The sequence below is a fragment of the Trachurus trachurus genome, assembly GCF_905171665.1.
Source record: "Trachurus trachurus genome assembly, chromosome: 24".
NCBI lineage: Eukaryota > Metazoa > Chordata > Actinopteri > Carangiformes > Carangidae > Trachurus > Trachurus trachurus.
The window spans coordinates 19,261,482-19,278,647 of NC_139910.1; the positions used below are offsets into that span (position 1 = coordinate 19,261,482).

The window sequence follows — 17,166 nt, forward strand, 5'->3', positions numbered from 1 at the left end:
GTTCACAGGCAGAAGAGCCAGAAACAGACTCTGACAGTGTGGCAGTGTTTATACAGCATATACTGTATGTAACACACGGACTCATTCAACTCAAAGAAAATGTCTGGAGACTGTAATGTATCTGACACTGGACAAACCTCAACCATCTCTGAAGTGTTGTTGGAAATATTCACTGTGTCTTTAATGTCATATCCATCTAATCTAACAGCAGTGTCACCTTAAATTACAGACTGGCAGACTTTGAACTAAATAATAACACATGACACACTGTGTACAGACGTCTCAGTAAAAGTTATCAGCTACTTTAAAGCTATGAGAAATATCTCTTGGGCCACAGCTTCTTGTCAACAACTGTCTGACAGACAGAGCAGAGATGTAGAGGAAACACACATCAGAGGACTTTCAATTCACATACCAAAAATAACCAGTTAGATCTTACAGCGGTATAAAAGCCTGAGGGTTTAACTGTCAGCGGCCCCTGGTTTTAGCTCAGGCTTGGCTCCCTGTATAGCATAGGGAGAGTGTCAGCTCCACTGTGTGGCCAGATGTGGAAATTACATCTAGACTGACAAGGTTGATAATGCATAAAGTCTTGCTAGTAATTGTGCATTTACATTTTTGTGAAAGAATATAGTAATTTCTACAGTCCTGACAGTTTCGTTCTGGTCCAAAGCTGGATGGTGTGCAGATTTTTTGTGCTAAACAAATAAACTAAACTAACTAAACAGATGACCTTTGAGGACCGATAGGACCTGGACGTTACAACCTCTGCCTGTCATGCAGTACCATGAAGAGGACATACTAATGCAGACAGGAGGCAAAACTCAAGGACATCAACTCCACAGACAAGAGCAGGTCAACTCCAACTGTTAGTGGGGAGTGTAATCAACGTGAAGAGTCAGGAAAATATCAACATTTTTGTAAGAATGATGACATGGACTTGAACTAGGGGCCTAAAAACAGAGACAGACCAGTGCAGTGGAGGTGCAGTTTAAATGAAAACACAACCTTGATCGAACTAAATATAATTCATTTAATTATGTTCAAATAAAACGATAATTATGTTAAAATACAGCATGATTACGTATAAACACTGACATGGTTACAATTTACAATTAACAGGAGTTTGTTCATGACACTAAAAACATCATACAAAAAGAAAGTCGCATTGTTCAGTATTCGAGCCATTATGCTGCAGGTCCCACATGAGACAAAGAAAGCATGCAACTCCATTCTGAAAGCAGACAGGTGTGACTGCTGCAAGGCAGCTACAATGGACAGACAACATGATAGGGCTCATAGGTAGAAAACATCCAGCTGAAGTAATGTTTAACAACATGGACATGTGTAAAGGAAAAATGTAAAATCTGAATCTTATCCATGCAATTCCATCCGTAATTAAACTTGCAGCTTGCTACTGACAGCAACTAAAGCTCTCACTGTGTGTGTTCATGTTAATGTGTTTAGGGCTAGGGAACAGTTAGAATGTAAAACATTTACAAAAAAAATAAAAAATCTGATGAACTTTTGGTTTTGGGTGGAATTGCATGGATTTTATGGTTATCTTTGATATCCCTGTAAAATGCTTTAATTAATATTTCATATTAACAATGAAAAATCCTTAAGCTCAGTTTCATGAATTGGCAGCTTCAAACTTTTTGATCCATTTATCATTGGCTCACTTTCCAACTACAGTAGAAGGCTTGCAGGTTGTTTTTAACAAAGGTTCTGGTCCTGCCACTGTACTCAGCCTGTCCAGCACCCAGCAGCTGACAAACAGTTAGTGACTCACTGGTGAATAACTTAACATGTCAAAGAAACTATTTTCCCTAGGGGTCAGTGACCAAAACTAACTCCATTCAAATTGAATAATAATGTTGCTCTGACAAAAAAAAAGACACACAAAAAAAAAAACAAGTATTAAAAAAAAATCTGCTTCAATATTTGTGTAAATGAATGTTAATATTACATTGCACCTGAATTTGACAGCTGCAGGAGTTCATACAAACCTGTCCATGTTCTTTTGTTTTTATCTGGTAGCACATGCTATAATGGAGTGGAGAGAAAAGCTTGGAGGGCGTGGACTTAACTTGAGTGATGTCACTTTTTTGTGCAAGAAAAACAGTAGCAGTGTTTTCATAAAGAGATCATCTTATTATGTTTTCATTTACAGTAGTAGGCTATTAGGGCCAAAGCAGATATATAATATAATCATCTCTGACAGTTACAGTACGTGTGTGAGCTTATCTGCCTCTCACTGAGCTAGTATGTGAACATTGCTGGGATCCTATGGTAAAAGGTGGGCAGGAGCCTGTTAGTGGAAACAATGTGCGCAATGCTAGAGTGCAAGAAGAACCGGTTCCTCAAGGTGGACACAGCAGCTTCTCATCAGGTAGAGGCCTCTCCCAGTAGAGTTGAGGCTAAACATGCGTACAGCCTGAGCTCCGAACAGTCAGAAAGTGCAGTCAGTTGTCACGCAAACCAACACCAGGAGTGTTGCAACTTGCTGTTGTGTCAGTTAAAGTCACAGTTTTCTATTATGTGCATATTATCAAAACATTTTAGATCCTTCATTTGGCTGGAGTGAGTGGAATTTTAAATTACATCTGAATCTGTTGCTTCATCAAAATGTCAGTGTACGTTCCTGTTTGTGTTAAAGTGAGTTTGAGTCTGTTTGGAGCGCTGCTAATAACGACTGGCATCATCGTACGAGGTCACGTCCAGGTCGAAGAAGTCCTCCAGCTTCCACTGCAGGGTCTCGAACGTGGGCCGGTCCTCTTCATTGTCCTTCCAGCAGTCCAACATAATGTCGTACATGACTTTGGGGCAGTTAGGGGGGCACTGCATCCTGTAACCCTGGGGGACCCTCTGCACCACCTGGTAGTTGGTCATGGCTGGAACAATCAGAGAGGGACATGATCACAGATTTGACACACTTTTCAAATCTCTATGTGCAGAAAATTAATTCAATTCAGTCTGAAAGTGGTGTTACCTGGATAAGGCATCTGGCCAAAGGTCATGATCTCATACAGCAAAATTCCAAAGGACCAAACGTCAGACTTTATAGTGAACCTGCTCTCATGGATGCCCTCTGGAGCAGTCCACTTCACGGGAAATTTAGATCCTTCTTTGGCTTCATACACATTCTCACTCTCTTTCTAGAAACAAGGAAAGACACACGAAACACAGACATTTACTGCCAATATCTCGATACGTAGATATATGGGAACTGAGACCTGATGTTTACAGGGGCCCCTGGGCCAAGTAGTTAAGGACTGGTTAAGTATTGATAAGCTCTGACATTATTACATTGGCTCTCTGCACTAAAATAAGAAAAGAGATAGCCTATTATCTAACCAACCAAGGGAGCCAAAACAGAAATAATTAAACATACAAACATGGGTTAATGATGAAAAGTTAAAATTAGACAGCTGACAGGTTTCATTGTGCTCCTAAATTCAATTTGTTTGGAGTGTTACGTATTAAATAGAACAGAAATAGCACCAAATAATACTGATAAAAAGGACCACAACAGTACTATTCAAATCTGAGTGATAACTTTACCTATCAATACAGTCCAGGCAAAATTCCATGACATATGATATTATTGTTATTTTATTTTATGAATCGGGTGATGCTGCTATCTCAAGTTTTCAGGATCAGCAGAATGGCAGATTCTGAAAAGCTTGAAAAAAATGAAACTAACAGAAATTAAACTCACCATGAAGACCCTGGCGAGGCCAAAGTCAGCCACCTTGCAGACGTTGTTCTCGCCCACCAGGACGTTTCTGGCTGCCAGGTCTCTATGGATGTAGTTCTGGAACTCCAGGAAAGCCATGCCGGATGCCACCTGCGCTGCCATCTCCACTTGGTCAGAGAAACGCAGTGTAGCACCTTTATTCTCTGTAGTCAAGATAGAGAGCCACACAGTGAGTCAACACTCCCAGGATGTATAGCAAAGAAGGAACTGGGAAAAAAACGTTTTCTTTTGTTTTGTAAAGAAAATTACCAGACCCATTTATCATACAGTTTATGTGACCAAAAAAGTACGTATTCACTAGGTAATATACAACATTTACAACATAGATTTATTTACAGAGGTACCATATTTTAAACATTTCCATAAAAAGAGATTTTTTTTTGGTTCTTAACACCACTAATATCTTAGTGTCTTTGTACATCTCCTCTCTCAGCCTTCTCTCTGGAACTTCTAAGAAATTCAAGAGCTTTGATACTTTCACAGAATTAATATAGAACCCAGACCTGCTTTATAATCAAAAAAACACATTGAATTTACAATTATAAGGATAGGGACTTTTAAATATCCTAACATCATGCAAACCTAAAATCAGCTGAAGTACGACACTGTGCGCACTGTCAGCAATATTCATGTCTATGTTTTAAGGTTTATGTTTTAATTTCAAATCTAAATGTAGGCTTAACTGGGAATAATTAATTTCCTGCATCCAACTATCCGTCTTTAAGTAAATAGAACTTTGCACTGCTAACATGCACACATGCATTGAAATTATGTCTGACCTACTTTTTATAGTCATAAAAATAAAAACAACAAGGAAGTTAGATACATAAAGGTTAAGAGGCTTAAGTAATTTAATATGTTTAACTTAAAGCCCCAGTATGTAACTTATTTGGCTTTTTATTAGCAAAAATCAACATATTGTCACGCCTGTATTGTTTTGCCTCATGCTGGCGGACCACTTGTTTACATAGACTCTTGTTTATCCTGTTACATGCAGGGTCTGTTGTCTGTCTGACTTCTGCCCGATTTCACGTGAACGCAACATCAATAATACATTCAGATATGCAACCGCACCGCTAGATGGGGTTAATTCCTACATATTATACCTTTAACATGCTCTGTCACTTTGAACATGTCCTGGTTATATGTTCCACCATGAAGATACCAGTCAGGCTCCCAGAAAGACTGCATAGCCTCTGTTTTTTTAAGTTCCATCTTTTAAATGTATCCTTTAAGGTTCAAGGTTCATTTATTGCCATACCCTCACATGAAGAGAGTAAAACATCTCTACATAACAACAAAAGTAATTATATAAAATGTGTGTGGATGTGGATGACATTTTGGCTTAAGGATCTGATTATCTTTCCCGTGTATAAATGGAGAAAGACGGCTGGACTGACAGGTGGGCAGACTGTTTCACAAAGCGCAGCAGCAGCAGCAGCAACGCTCGTCTCTTGATCTTATCATAAAGTAGCAGTTGCTCATTATCCTGTGTAGATGAAAACAAGGGCATCTTACTCTGGAGGTACTCCAGTAGGCTGCCATTCTTCATCAGTTCAGTGATGATGTAGATGGGCTCCTCCATGGTGCAGACAGCGTACAGCTGGATCAGCTTGGCGTGCCGCAGCCTCTTCATCATCTGGGCCTCTCTCAGGAAGTCCTCTGCGTCCATGGTACCTGGGAATGGTGTTTCAATTAGGATTAGATTTCCTTGTAGTACTGTTTAATAATGTTTTTCGCCTAGTTTCATCTCTCTTTTTGAAATAAACTACTACAAACTAGCTAAAGCTAGCTATCATGCTAATACACATGATGGGGAGTAGTGTTTGTGCACGCTCATACAGATGTTTGCTGCTCATGGTAACTGTCCAGTTCATTTTCCAAACAAGGAAATGTACCTGCTCACAAATATATCTCTACAGCTGTTGATTGTTACTCAACTTTAATCCTTACTATACTATACTATACTATAGCCTATAGTGAATAGTATTAGACGTCTACAAAAGACACAGCCTGTGGCACACCAACCACTGATTTCTGAAGACCAATGGTGACAAAAGTGGCAATGCCCTGAATTGAGCACAACTTAAACCCTGAATACAATGGAAGGAGGTCGTTATATAAAAATTGACCCCACCCCAAATTAGAGGGAGTTTTTTAGTACTGTTCTTCAGCATTGGCTTCTTTTTCAGCCCCGGAGATTGATGCTTGATGACACCTGAACCAACTCCACAATAAATGAGCAAACTCTATCTCTGAGAAAAGCTTCTATTGTTGCTGCACTGTTATTTTGACTGAGTGCTCACATTACTATTTCTGGTTCTTCCTGCACCACATCTTGGGATCTTAATGACCTTGGTGGTTTGGTTTCTTACAAGGCAACAATACAAAGACAAAGAAGAAAGAAGAAGAATGTTATTCCCAGAGCTAAGATAGGTCTTGTTTTTATCATTTCGTATTCATTCACCTTAACCATTGGTTGGCTGGAAAGCTTAAAGAGACAAACATCAATTCGCAGTCACATTCACACCCTGTGGCAATGTTACAGTCACCAGTTAACCCATGGGTTGTGGGAAGAAGCCAGAGTTTCCTGAGAGAACCCATGTAGACCATCAAACTCCAAATAGAAAGGCACTGGCAGGTTAGCAGGTTCAACCCAAGAAGCCTCTTGCCGTGAATTGACACTACTAACCACTGTGACATTTTACTGCATGTCCAGTTAAGTGTCAATGGGCTTCTTAAGATGTTGCCCTACAGTACAAATAAAAATGATGCTGTACCGGGTTTGAGAGTCTTCACTGCGACTGCTGTAGTGTCGTTCCACAGGCCCTCGTACACCTCTCCAAACTGACCAGCTCCCAGCTTCCTCAGCAGTTTGATGGAGTTGCGGTCAATCTCCCATTGGTCCACTGTGTTGTAGGACAGACCATAGGTCTGTGGAGCCTCCATCTACAAGGGCACGAACAGTCACAGTTTACTCAGATGACAATTTGACAAATTTGGCAACATATTAATGATGGAATTTAGAGAAATGAACAGCATGTGATTTCATAGTGTGATGTGTGATTTTACCTTTTTGCATGGTTCACCCAGACGCACACACAGGCCATCAGACTCATTGGAGTAATGCTCCACCAGCTCCTTCAGTGTCCAAAAGGTTTTCGTTCTTGATACAAAGTACTGCCCGTTGTTTGTCTTTTTAAGCTTGTAGTGCTTCACCTTTCCATGGTCCAGCACTGAAAGACAGGTCAGCATCCAGTCATTTACTCAACAACCACACAAGTGAGGGTTTCTCATGGTAAAGTACTTCTAATATAAGTTTTTAACCAAAGAAAGCTAACAGAGGTTTCTCATGTTATTTTCTCTGTCAACAGTCATCCGCTGCTGTTGTGAATACAGGTGAAGAGAGTGGGACTAAACCAACACATCTCACTGCTGGAGACACAGTTTGAGGAAAACGCTTTTAGTGTTTTATTGATGTCTCTTTTAATCTCCATCTGACTTTTATTTGTTTGGATGTTTTATATTTGACTCATGTGAATCACTGATTGTGTAGAAGAGTCTCTACTCTGTTGTTAGACATAGAACCAGCCACGGCCAGAACCCGCTCAGGCTGCACTGGTTGTCCTCCCACCTGTTTTATGGGTTAATTGTCATACTCTTAAATGTTTATTTCCCTCTTGAATATTACAACTTTATATTTCATCATAAAAATTACATACCGGTATTTGTTTTTCCCCCTCATTCTGGCCTCAATATATTTGAAGACAGTTTGAAGTGATTTGTTTGAAGAGAGTAATACAGTGCAGGACTGTGTGTATCATCTTCTCAATGAGTAATGTCTTAAGTAGTGAACTGTGTGTGGACACAATGTAAGTTCACAAAAACGCAATGAGAAATTCTATGAGAAATTGGACCATGTGTGAGGGGAAATGAACTGAGGACTGCATTAGGAGTTGAGGGCGCCGCATCAAACTGATTAAGTTCATACGGTTGCGGCTATGAAATGAGATAGAGGTAGATTATCAACCAGCTTTAATGAATGAACATGGAAGAATTCAGCTGTAATGGAAAGACCAAGGCCAGAGATAAAGTTATCGCATGGCTTTTATGGGAGCAGGGACCTCTATTTATTTAACTTGCTGACCTTCATACCATCAATCATCTGAACTGAGGAAACAAATGAGTCACTGAACAATGCCCGAGGTTGGAGTGTGTGTTCTGTGGTGGGGAGGGACGCAGCCAGCAGAATGTTGACCAGCTTGTCCTCACATGAGAAAGATATTGATAAGGACACGTTTGTCAGTTAATGTGCCGTAAAAGGCTTTTTTCCTTTATCCTGTGTCAAAGATGTTGATGGCGAGGAGGAATAATTGTACAACTTATATTTGTTATTGATCTGGTGTGTACAAAACCTTCTAGATAAATGCGAAGTAATATAAAAAAAATTGTTTGTTTTTAATTGTACATAAAACAAGCTAGCAGGCTGATACTGGAACAATTATGATTCATTTTTCACATTGAAATGAACTATAATTACAGGTATTATATAGACAATGTTATAGTAATTATCAACTGAATGAGTCTACACTGTGGTTGTTGGTATCATCCAGTACAACATTAACATCATACATCACCTCACCGACTTACATGGTAGGACTCTGCCATCACTCATACAGGCAATATGGATGATGTCATTTCAAATCTAAATTATAAAACAAAATACAACTACTGTCCCTACACTGTAGTTACCATGACGTCAATTATTCTGATCATCTCAATAGTCCTTAGGTAATGTACTACATAAATCTCATCTTACAACAGCCACGATAAAGGCAAGGCAAGGCAAGGCAATTTTATTTGTATAGCCCGTTTTTACAAACAGTTTGTCTCAAAGGGCTTTACATGGCATCGTAACAACATCCTCTGTCCTTAGACCCTCACATCGACTGAGGAAAAACTCCATGGAAACCCTTTTAACAGGGAAAAACAGGAGAAACCTCAGGGTGAGCAACAGAGGAGGGATCCCTCACCCAGGACGGACAGACGTGCACTAGATGTTGTTACAGACAAGAAAACAGTTTACAGTTTAACTGTTTTCAGCAGTCGTGTATAGTATGACTGGTGCAAAACAAGATAACACAAACATCTTGTTTTGAAAGAGAGGAGTCATTTACACTGAGATGCTAAAAAAAAGTCAAACCAGGCAGACAACACAAGATTAAGGAGATTCTGTCAGGGAGTGTGGGCGTCCAAAGTGCAGGAGGCTAACTTTATGATGTAAACAAACACTGCATTTTCATTTGAATCCTGTTCTGCCGCCTCACACCTTTCATGGGAGGGTTAAGGTGTTCATAATGAGGAAGAGAAGTGACTCAGCACTTTCCCAGCACTAGTTAATGTTAACCACTACAGATCAATTAAATCCTTGACTGTGCCAAAGGGAGCAATCATGTTACATACAGTAGTCTGGAATGACTGAACCTTTCACTTATCAAGAGGTATCCCATTGTTCATATACATTTCTCACTAAATCTTGTGTAGCATGCATTGTTGGAGGGAGACATGTTAAGTTAAGTGACTGTTGTTTACATGTGGATGCTGAAACGTGATGGAGAACGAACCTGAAGCGCGTTGCGTGCTTGAGCACATGCATGAGCAAGTGTACCGTGCTCAAACACACCTCTTCCAACCGTACCGGGCCAGAGAAGGGTACCGTACTCAAGCACGGTACACTTGCACTCACACTAGATAGATAGAATCCTGACTTTAGGGGGCAAACGTGCTTGGGCATGGTACGATTGCCTAGTGTGAGTGCGCCCTTAGTTATTTCTCATTCAAAGCTATTTATGTAAGCTATGAGATTTTGCAACTTTGCAACTAAACTAAACGATTGTGACTGCATCATTTCATATTTCAAAAAGTGGTGGTGTACTGAAAGCTGAGGTGTATTGAAAGCTGATTGGTGTTGCTACGGTTACTTCTTGTCCAGGCTCACCTGAGAGTGAGAGCTCCCCTCTCTGACTTTCACAGTTTCTGATGAGGAAGGCTCCATGTTGGTTCCCTTCAGCCTGCAGCATCTTCTCTGCATCCAGCCTCTTGGTGTCGGGAAAATACCATCTACAAATCAGAGTTCAAGCAAAGTGGCAACAGTGGTCAAACACATTTCAGCCATTTCTGAAAAAATCAATAATAACATTTTTTAAAAGAGTCATGTGTTAGGCCTGGGTCATATCCAAAATTTAACATCATGATAGAGTCAAGCCCAAATATGATGATACTATATTATTTTATAATACATGATTATGGAGTTTCAGTTGTTTTTCTTCTTTTGTTTTTATAATATATAATCATATTGTTGTATTTCATGGTCCAGGGAAAAGATATGCTGCCACTAAACAGCAGTTCAAAGTTTTATTAGTCACAGGCCAAGGTACAATGCACAGTAAGCAGGACAGTAAAATGATTCAGCAGCAGGGCAGATTGTAAATCTGAAAAATAAATAAAGAAAAACCTTTCTTTATTAAGAAAACTATGGAGGGGAATATGATAATCCTACATTACGATGGAATACTGCCCTAAGCCTCACTAACACTATTTACACTACTAAACTCTATATGATTTTCACTCAGTCTAAGGTTTTTTCATTTGGCATTTGAAGGAGGAGTCTGGTGTTAAACATCTAGCCTACTGTTTTCTCTTGTCAAACAAAATCCACTGAAAAGCCCAAACAGTATCTCTGACATGTTGTTCATGTCACTGAGCTGGATTCCTCCTTCCTCCTCCTCCTACTTCACATTCACATCCCTGGTTGTCGGGGTCCTTCAATCTTAATTCCACCCCTTTTCTAAAAAAAAAAATTATAATAACAATAATAAAGACTGACCAACCTCCTACTCACCCTGACCCTATAGGTATCATCTCTGCAGTTAAAATTATTATTTATAAAGAGCTTTGCACCATCAAATTATTCAACTCAATAATGACTAACATTTTTTCTCAAAGTCTCTTTTGATATTACAAAGTGGAAAATGACAAGTTGGCCCTGAAGCACCAAACTTTCCTGCTTCCTGGCAAACCATCTATATGATGTTTATTCAAACTGACCCAATGGCACAAATATCACCAATCCATGAGTTTTAAAGCTTAATCTAGTCTAGTGTATCCAGACTTTCCCCCTCATACCTCCAATGAATCACCGTAAACACAAACACAACACAATCTCTTCAGCTGGCAGCTTGGAGACGCACAAATTGCTGTGGGGTTTAGTTTTCTATTGAGATTTGCTGATGATTAGATGACAAACATTATCCCTTAAGACCTTTATTAGATCAAAATTGCAGTATGACCATGTGAGATATCCAGATTGCAGGAGCTTGATCATCACAATCAATGAATGAAGCACTGTGGTACTACAGAGATGGCCCAGTTTGATACGGACCAAACTATATTTATTATTACTCTCTAACCCTCTACGTCGTTTCATATCACGTCCATCAAGTCTGTGACTCAGTGAAACTGTGACGTCAGGATTAAAGGAATAGCAAACTATGTATAGTACTTTAAAACTAAACAGGAAAAACAGGAGTACAGCTGAGGCGAAACAGGTCTGACTGTAGATGCAAACTGCAGAATGCACAACGACTTCAGATTGTGATGATAGCCTACTTTTCCCACCAGATCAGCTGCACACACATTTCATTACGTAAAATAGTCTAGAAACACAACATTAACCTTTTTGAGTCATACTGGGTCATCCAAATATGTCAAAGCCTTTCATGGGATACTGAAGAAAACTAAGCTGTGTTGCAAAACCAGTTTGTGTGTCTGCTCACAACAGTGTAGTCACAGTCATTAAAGAGCTGCTATGTAGAAGGAATGATAAGACATTTAGGTAGAGGAGACAGTATGATCTTGAGTTTGTGAAGCCTTCCTTCCTGGGAATTATTAACCTGTTAGGCTGGACTTCCTTGTTATTGAATCATTAACTAGTTTACCAAAGACTGTCAACATTTTATCAGCACTGAGGACAAAACAGCAGGAACTGTGATCACAGTTTATGGTGACATTGCCTTTGTAAAACGACAAGATTAAAAAAGAAAAGAAAAAGGCTAATGGTTCCTTAACAGTGATGTATGAATCAAACTCACGTAGGCTATTTGAACAGATCTGTAGGCTATTATGACGTTTCCAAAATATTGCAACCTAGGTTATAAGCAACAATAGTCTACTCACGGCTCTGCATCAATGCTCTCCACAGGTGCCACATAGTTAGCAGGAATGTATCCCTGTTTGGAGGCTGATATTCCAGTGAGGGCCTTAGCAAACCACCAGTCTCCAGCGCTCTTGTCCAGAGCCTCTAACTTGTCCCCGGCGTTGAAGCTCAGGTCCTCCTCGGTTCGGGCGGAGTAGTCATACAGGGCGACGTAAAAGTTGTCGGGTGTCTTTGGCGGCGGCGGTAGGGATCTACTTTCGGGGAAGTTCGGCTCTGAGCTTTTTGCGTTGCGGTTTTCAATCACCGTGTCGGACTTCTGCTCGGCCTCATCCCCCTTTGTAAAACACACCAGAAACCTCTGCCAACACGAAGAAAAGCCCTGCCGGATATCCATGGTGCGGCAGCAGCCGCAATCACCGCAATTCATTCTCAGTCACAAACAGAAGGAAGTCGTTTGCGGGAATCCTTTCACCTCACTCATGATCCATGCTCCATACAATAAAAACTAAAGAGGTTATGATTACTATAATCCCAGACTGAGACAGAGAGCTGATTGATCTTTGGCCTAGGCACACACCCACTTCCAATAGACTTGCGGGAAGTGTGTGCTGCTTAAATGTCAAGTTTCCTGGTCAGAGAACCGGGTCTGGAGTTCACGGTTCAGGATCCTGTGTGCCAATCACCTGCACCTGTTGAGGAATGGGGAAGGCCCGTCACCCAGGTGACGTCACGTGCCCTCTGGCGACGATACAGGAAGACAGCACCAAACAAAAAATGCTTATCAGCTATTGAATTTTATTCAAATTACATTAAGTGAAGTTGTCTGTCATTTTAATTTTCCCTGTGTTTATTTATTTATTTTTTAATCTTATTTCTTTCTATAAATGTATTTCTATTTACTACTACTATTTAATTTTATTCACTTATTTATTTTATCATTCCTATATTTCTTATATTATTTAGGCTGTCTATTGTTTATCAAAATAATTTGATCATCACTGTCCTTATATAATTTCTGTTTGATTTGGGCCTTTGTCATGTCTTGGAATGTCTGTCGTTTTTTTTCCTTTTTTCTCTCACTTGTTCATACTATTATCTATTGATAATAAAGTTTTTTTTTTTTTTAAAGGAAGACAGCAACAGGACAAGACAACCTCACACACACTGGTAAAGTTTCTCATTCTCCAATATGTACACACACATAGGCCTACACACAGTGTATGTTGCCCTTAAAAGAGGAATACGTCTGAAAAACTAATTTTTCCAACTTAATGGGCAACAGTCTACCACTCAAATGCCACTATATGGTCTATCTCTTTTATAAAAATGTATCATGTTTAGATAAAATAATGAAAGAAAAGAGCAAAAGTAATCAAATGAGAAAATGTAAATTTTGTGGTAATAGCAAAAAAAATATTCAGAGGGAAGGTTGATATGTGAACGGTAATTCATGAAATAGGCTAGTAGGACAGAAGCTATTAGAACAACAACAGAACAAGACAGACAGCTGATGATTCATGATGGGTTGGGTTTAGAAGACTGAGTGATTGTTTTTCTTTCATTTATTTCTTAATGTTTTTTTTTTCATGAGTAGCCTATGCTGTGTGATCATTATGGGAGGAAGGAAAGGACTGAGGAACTAGAATCACTGTAATGGTCACAGTAATGTGATGTGAGTCAATATCAGTAAGACAGTCAAGAATCTATTATGTAGTATAAGTAATAAGTCACAGTTATGAGATGATAACTCAGAATGATAACAAAGTATAAAGATCATGGCCCAAGTAGGCTACTGATGGCCGAGGTACCAGAACATATAGAAATACTGCAAATAGCTACAAACCAATATGTTATAAATAAAAGTGGAGTCATTCATTTTCATTTCACATCAATATTACTGTTGTCATAATAGGCTATAGATGATTGATTAATGGCAAGAACAAGTGTACACTCCACAGAGAGAAACGGACAATCTCAAAAAATGTGAATGAGTGGAGCGCTAACTGCTAATGTGTTGTTAAAGGTCAGAATGGGGATTGTGTACAGGATGAAGAGCAGGAATATTGGTATTTCTGTCTACTCTGTATTTTATGTGGCTTATATTCTTTTAGAGGGCAATAGAGGGCTAGGTACGGAGCTGTAACTCACCAAAACCAAACATGTGTTGCCTGGTTTTATAAGGTTAACATAAATCAGCAAATCCTCACTTCTGAAAAGCTGGAATCAAGAAATAGCATGAATTGTTTTACAAGTTGTTTGTTGGGCCTTTTATGCCTTTATAGTCCCAGTAGAGACAGGCAGGTGACACATGGAGAGAATAGTGGAATGATTGGTCATGAATAGTCTGGCTGGAGTTGAACCTCTTTCCCCAGGGTGCACCCTAACCCAAAATGTTGGCATTTAGATTTCTGTCACTCGACTAATCAAGTAGCCAGCTAAATTTTTCAGTTGTGCTTGTAAAGAATTATTAATTCAAATATCTGGCTAATATCAGGAGGTCAAGCATGTTGACTTTTCAGTGTTGTACAAGTGCAGTCCATAAAATATGTAAAGTCCTCATAGCTGTAGTTCAATGCTTTTAAGTCGGTTCCGCTGAGACACTTTGGCTGTGTTGTGCGAATGTCAAAGTTTGGTCAATTTGCATGGGTTGTTTTTTTCTTTGTTTCTTTGTTGTTGCTCTCAGGACCACCAGTCAATTTACCAAAGCATCATGTTTTTTTTTTTGTTGTTGTTGTTTTTTTAAAGATCCTTTAGATTTTGTGTGCAAAAATATAAAAAGTAATCTAAAATATTTCCTTCTTGCAGTGGAATAAAACTGCAGAGAAAAGACAAGGATAGCTACTTAAAATGTGTAAATCGCAACAGGTTATTTAGCAATATTCTAACAGTGCCCATGAAAAAAAAAAAAGATATTGTGCAGTTTCAAAGTGACTTTCCACTGTAGACAAGAGGTAAGGAAAGGAAGTAAATCGGGGCCCTGTGTCCATCATCAGCTCGTATTCACCTTCCATCAGGCCTCGACACAGTCCATTCAAATTTGAATGCGCTTTCGTTTTCATTCTGCGCACATCCACTGTGCGCTACGGTTTCGTCCCCCACACCCGGAAGCAGTGCACGCTCCCGCACTCTGGCTGCTGCCGCCTCTCTACCGCCTTCTTCTGGCACACTGGAGTTTATCTCGTGGCTTCGCTGGGGTAACTTATTGACCGTTAACCGTTCAATGGTTAGCAATTCGGGGTTTAGGAGAAAGAACGACCCCGGGAGCTGTCTTTTCGAGGGACTGTGCGCGAGGAGTGAGTGAAGCGTCCCCCCCAGAGCGCAGTCACCATCCGCGCCGTCAGTCAGTGACATTGACTCATCGGTGGTGTTGTGCTGCCGTGCTCAAGTTTATGTGTGTACACTAACGCAGCAGTTCCAGCGACAATGAGCGAATACTTCAGCCTGTCGGACTGCGATGTTATCGGCTTCGACTTGGACCACACGCTCTGCCGCTACTATCTGAAGGAGACCTCCAGGGTGAGCGATTGCGGATGCATGTGTGTGAATATGTGTGTGTGTGTGCAGCACAGCAGGCAGGCAGCTAGCTCCGACGCTTCGATCCGCACCACATCTGGATTAAAAATAGCTCGGAGCTGCCAATACCCCTCAACGGTCACTCGTCAGCTCATGCAAGCCTGTATGAATAAAATGCGGTGATAAATCCTATGAGTTTGTTTGAATGTGTAGGCTACATCAGTGTATGTGTGTATGTGTGAGAGAGATGATGCTCCTGATGCTGCAGTCAGTGTGCGTGACTCACAGGTTGAACGTCGGCGGTGATGCTGCCTGGTACATGTCTTTAAATCCTCTGAGGCCTATTGGCAGCCAGCAGCTTCTCTAATCACCAGCCACTCACCAGAAATAGGACAGAGGCAGTCTCCGCTCACTTCTCAGCATATTAGGCTACTGGATGGTTTTTGACACTGAGTGACTGAATCCTAACTGATCATTGTGGTCTGTTTGATCTTATCAGACATGGAGTTCATTTATGCATTCTCTTGTTCCATCATCATGTCACATAGTATGTTTACTCATATCAGTGCAGTAGCAGTGGACCTCAAAGCATGACTCAATAATTAAATTCTCTGTTGAATTAATGTCATTGTGATGCCAAAATTTCCAGTAATGAGTGAATTAGAATGAAAGATTCAAAGTATTGCTACACAAGTCTGATTTTTTTTATACTTGGAATTTATCAGATTTCTATGTGCAATGTCCAGTGTGACATAGGCCTACACACAGTGGTTTACAGTGCTTTATACTTTTCTGGACACAGCTTGACACAACAATTCATCTCACCAATTCATGATCAGCTCTTGTACAATAAAAAGGCATTTATAACCTTTAATGTTGATTGGTGATCATCAGAGTGAGCAAAAATGGCTTGTTTTCGTATTACTGTAGTAACTTATGTATATTACTAATATGCCTTAAGCATTCACTCTAAGCTCACTCTTGATGTAAACGTGTAACTCAACTGTGTTGCAAATGCTTATTGGACTGGAAGAAAGCTAATGATTTCAAACTTTTAACCACAGAAGCAGTCCTGATCAGGAGAACGGTAGTTAGTGGTATGAAGGAAAACCTGTGTACTCTCATTCCATTGTTGTTCTGCGCATTCCAGTAAGTGATATTGTTTCCTCTTTGTGTTTGCAGCTCATTTATGAGAGCTTTGCCAGGTATCTGGTGGAGCATAAAGGCTATGACAAGGACTTGCTGAACCTAACCTCAGCTACCTGGGATTTCTGGTGAGTCAGCAGCAGCATTAGTCTAGAGGGGCACAAAATACAAACTTAACTTACATGGATAAGAAGAATACTACTTTCATGAAATACAAACAATACAATCCTTTGATTGCATTGCATTCCATCGTGTAGAAACGAGGAAACAGAGATAATGAGGGAACTATAGGACTAAATGTCAAACTATGATTCAGAGGGTTTAATATACAAAAGACCCTTATTATTCTTAAGTTATAAGTGGTGTAAATTGTCCCCTGAATTATCCCTTCTGTCCCCTAACCAAGGCCAGCCATGATGGTGCTATTTTGTAATTTAAAGATCTGATAATAATATATTGGAAATTGTAATTTTCTGAACATATTTCATAATTTTCAGTTTCATTTCTTCATATATAGGGGTAACCATCTCTG

At 39.9% G+C, this 17,166-nt stretch overlaps 2 protein-coding genes across 2 annotated transcripts in view; one reads left to right on the plus strand and one right to left on the minus strand.

Moving 5' to 3' along the window:
* Positions 1-1,127: 1,127 nt before the first annotated feature.
* Positions 1,128-12,579, minus strand: frk (fyn-related Src family tyrosine kinase). The gene is made up of 8 exons (XM_084000602.1): positions 11,996-12,579; positions 9,759-9,880; positions 6,833-6,996; positions 6,541-6,709; positions 5,279-5,437; positions 3,722-3,903; positions 2,993-3,158; positions 1,128-2,894 (listed from the first exon to the last, which is right to left on the minus strand). Exons 1-8 carry the CDS (start codon positions 12,400-12,402, stop codon positions 2,686-2,688), a joined length of 1,578 nt encoding a protein of 525 aa, XP_083856728.1. The 5' UTR covers positions 12,403-12,579; the 3' UTR covers positions 1,128-2,685.
* A 2,550-nt stretch (positions 12,580-15,129) lies between these two features.
* Positions 15,130-17,166, plus strand: part of nt5dc1 (5'-nucleotidase domain containing 1) — a 68,295-nt gene continuing 66,258 nt past the window's right edge. Inside the window, exons 1-2 of the mRNA XM_084000594.1 lie at positions 15,130-15,491; positions 16,671-16,762. Of these exons, the coding sequence (XP_083856720.1) occupies positions 15,399-15,491; positions 16,671-16,762 (185 nt within the window). The 5' untranslated portion in view covers positions 15,130-15,398. The remainder of the gene's footprint in view (positions 15,492-16,670; positions 16,763-17,166) is intronic.

Coding starts and splice junctions, on each gene's coding strand:
- frk (XM_084000602.1), bottom strand. CDS start 12,402: ATGAATTGCGGTGATTGCGGCTGCTGCCGCACCATGGATATCCGGCAG. Junction 9,881..11,995: donor GAGAGCATTGATGCAGAGCC/GTGAGTAGACTA, acceptor TCTGATTTGTAG/ATGGTATTTTCCCGACACCA. Junction 5,438..6,540: donor AGTGAAGACTCTCAAACCCG/GTACAGCATCAT, acceptor CACCATTCCCAG/GTACCATGGACGCAGAGGAC.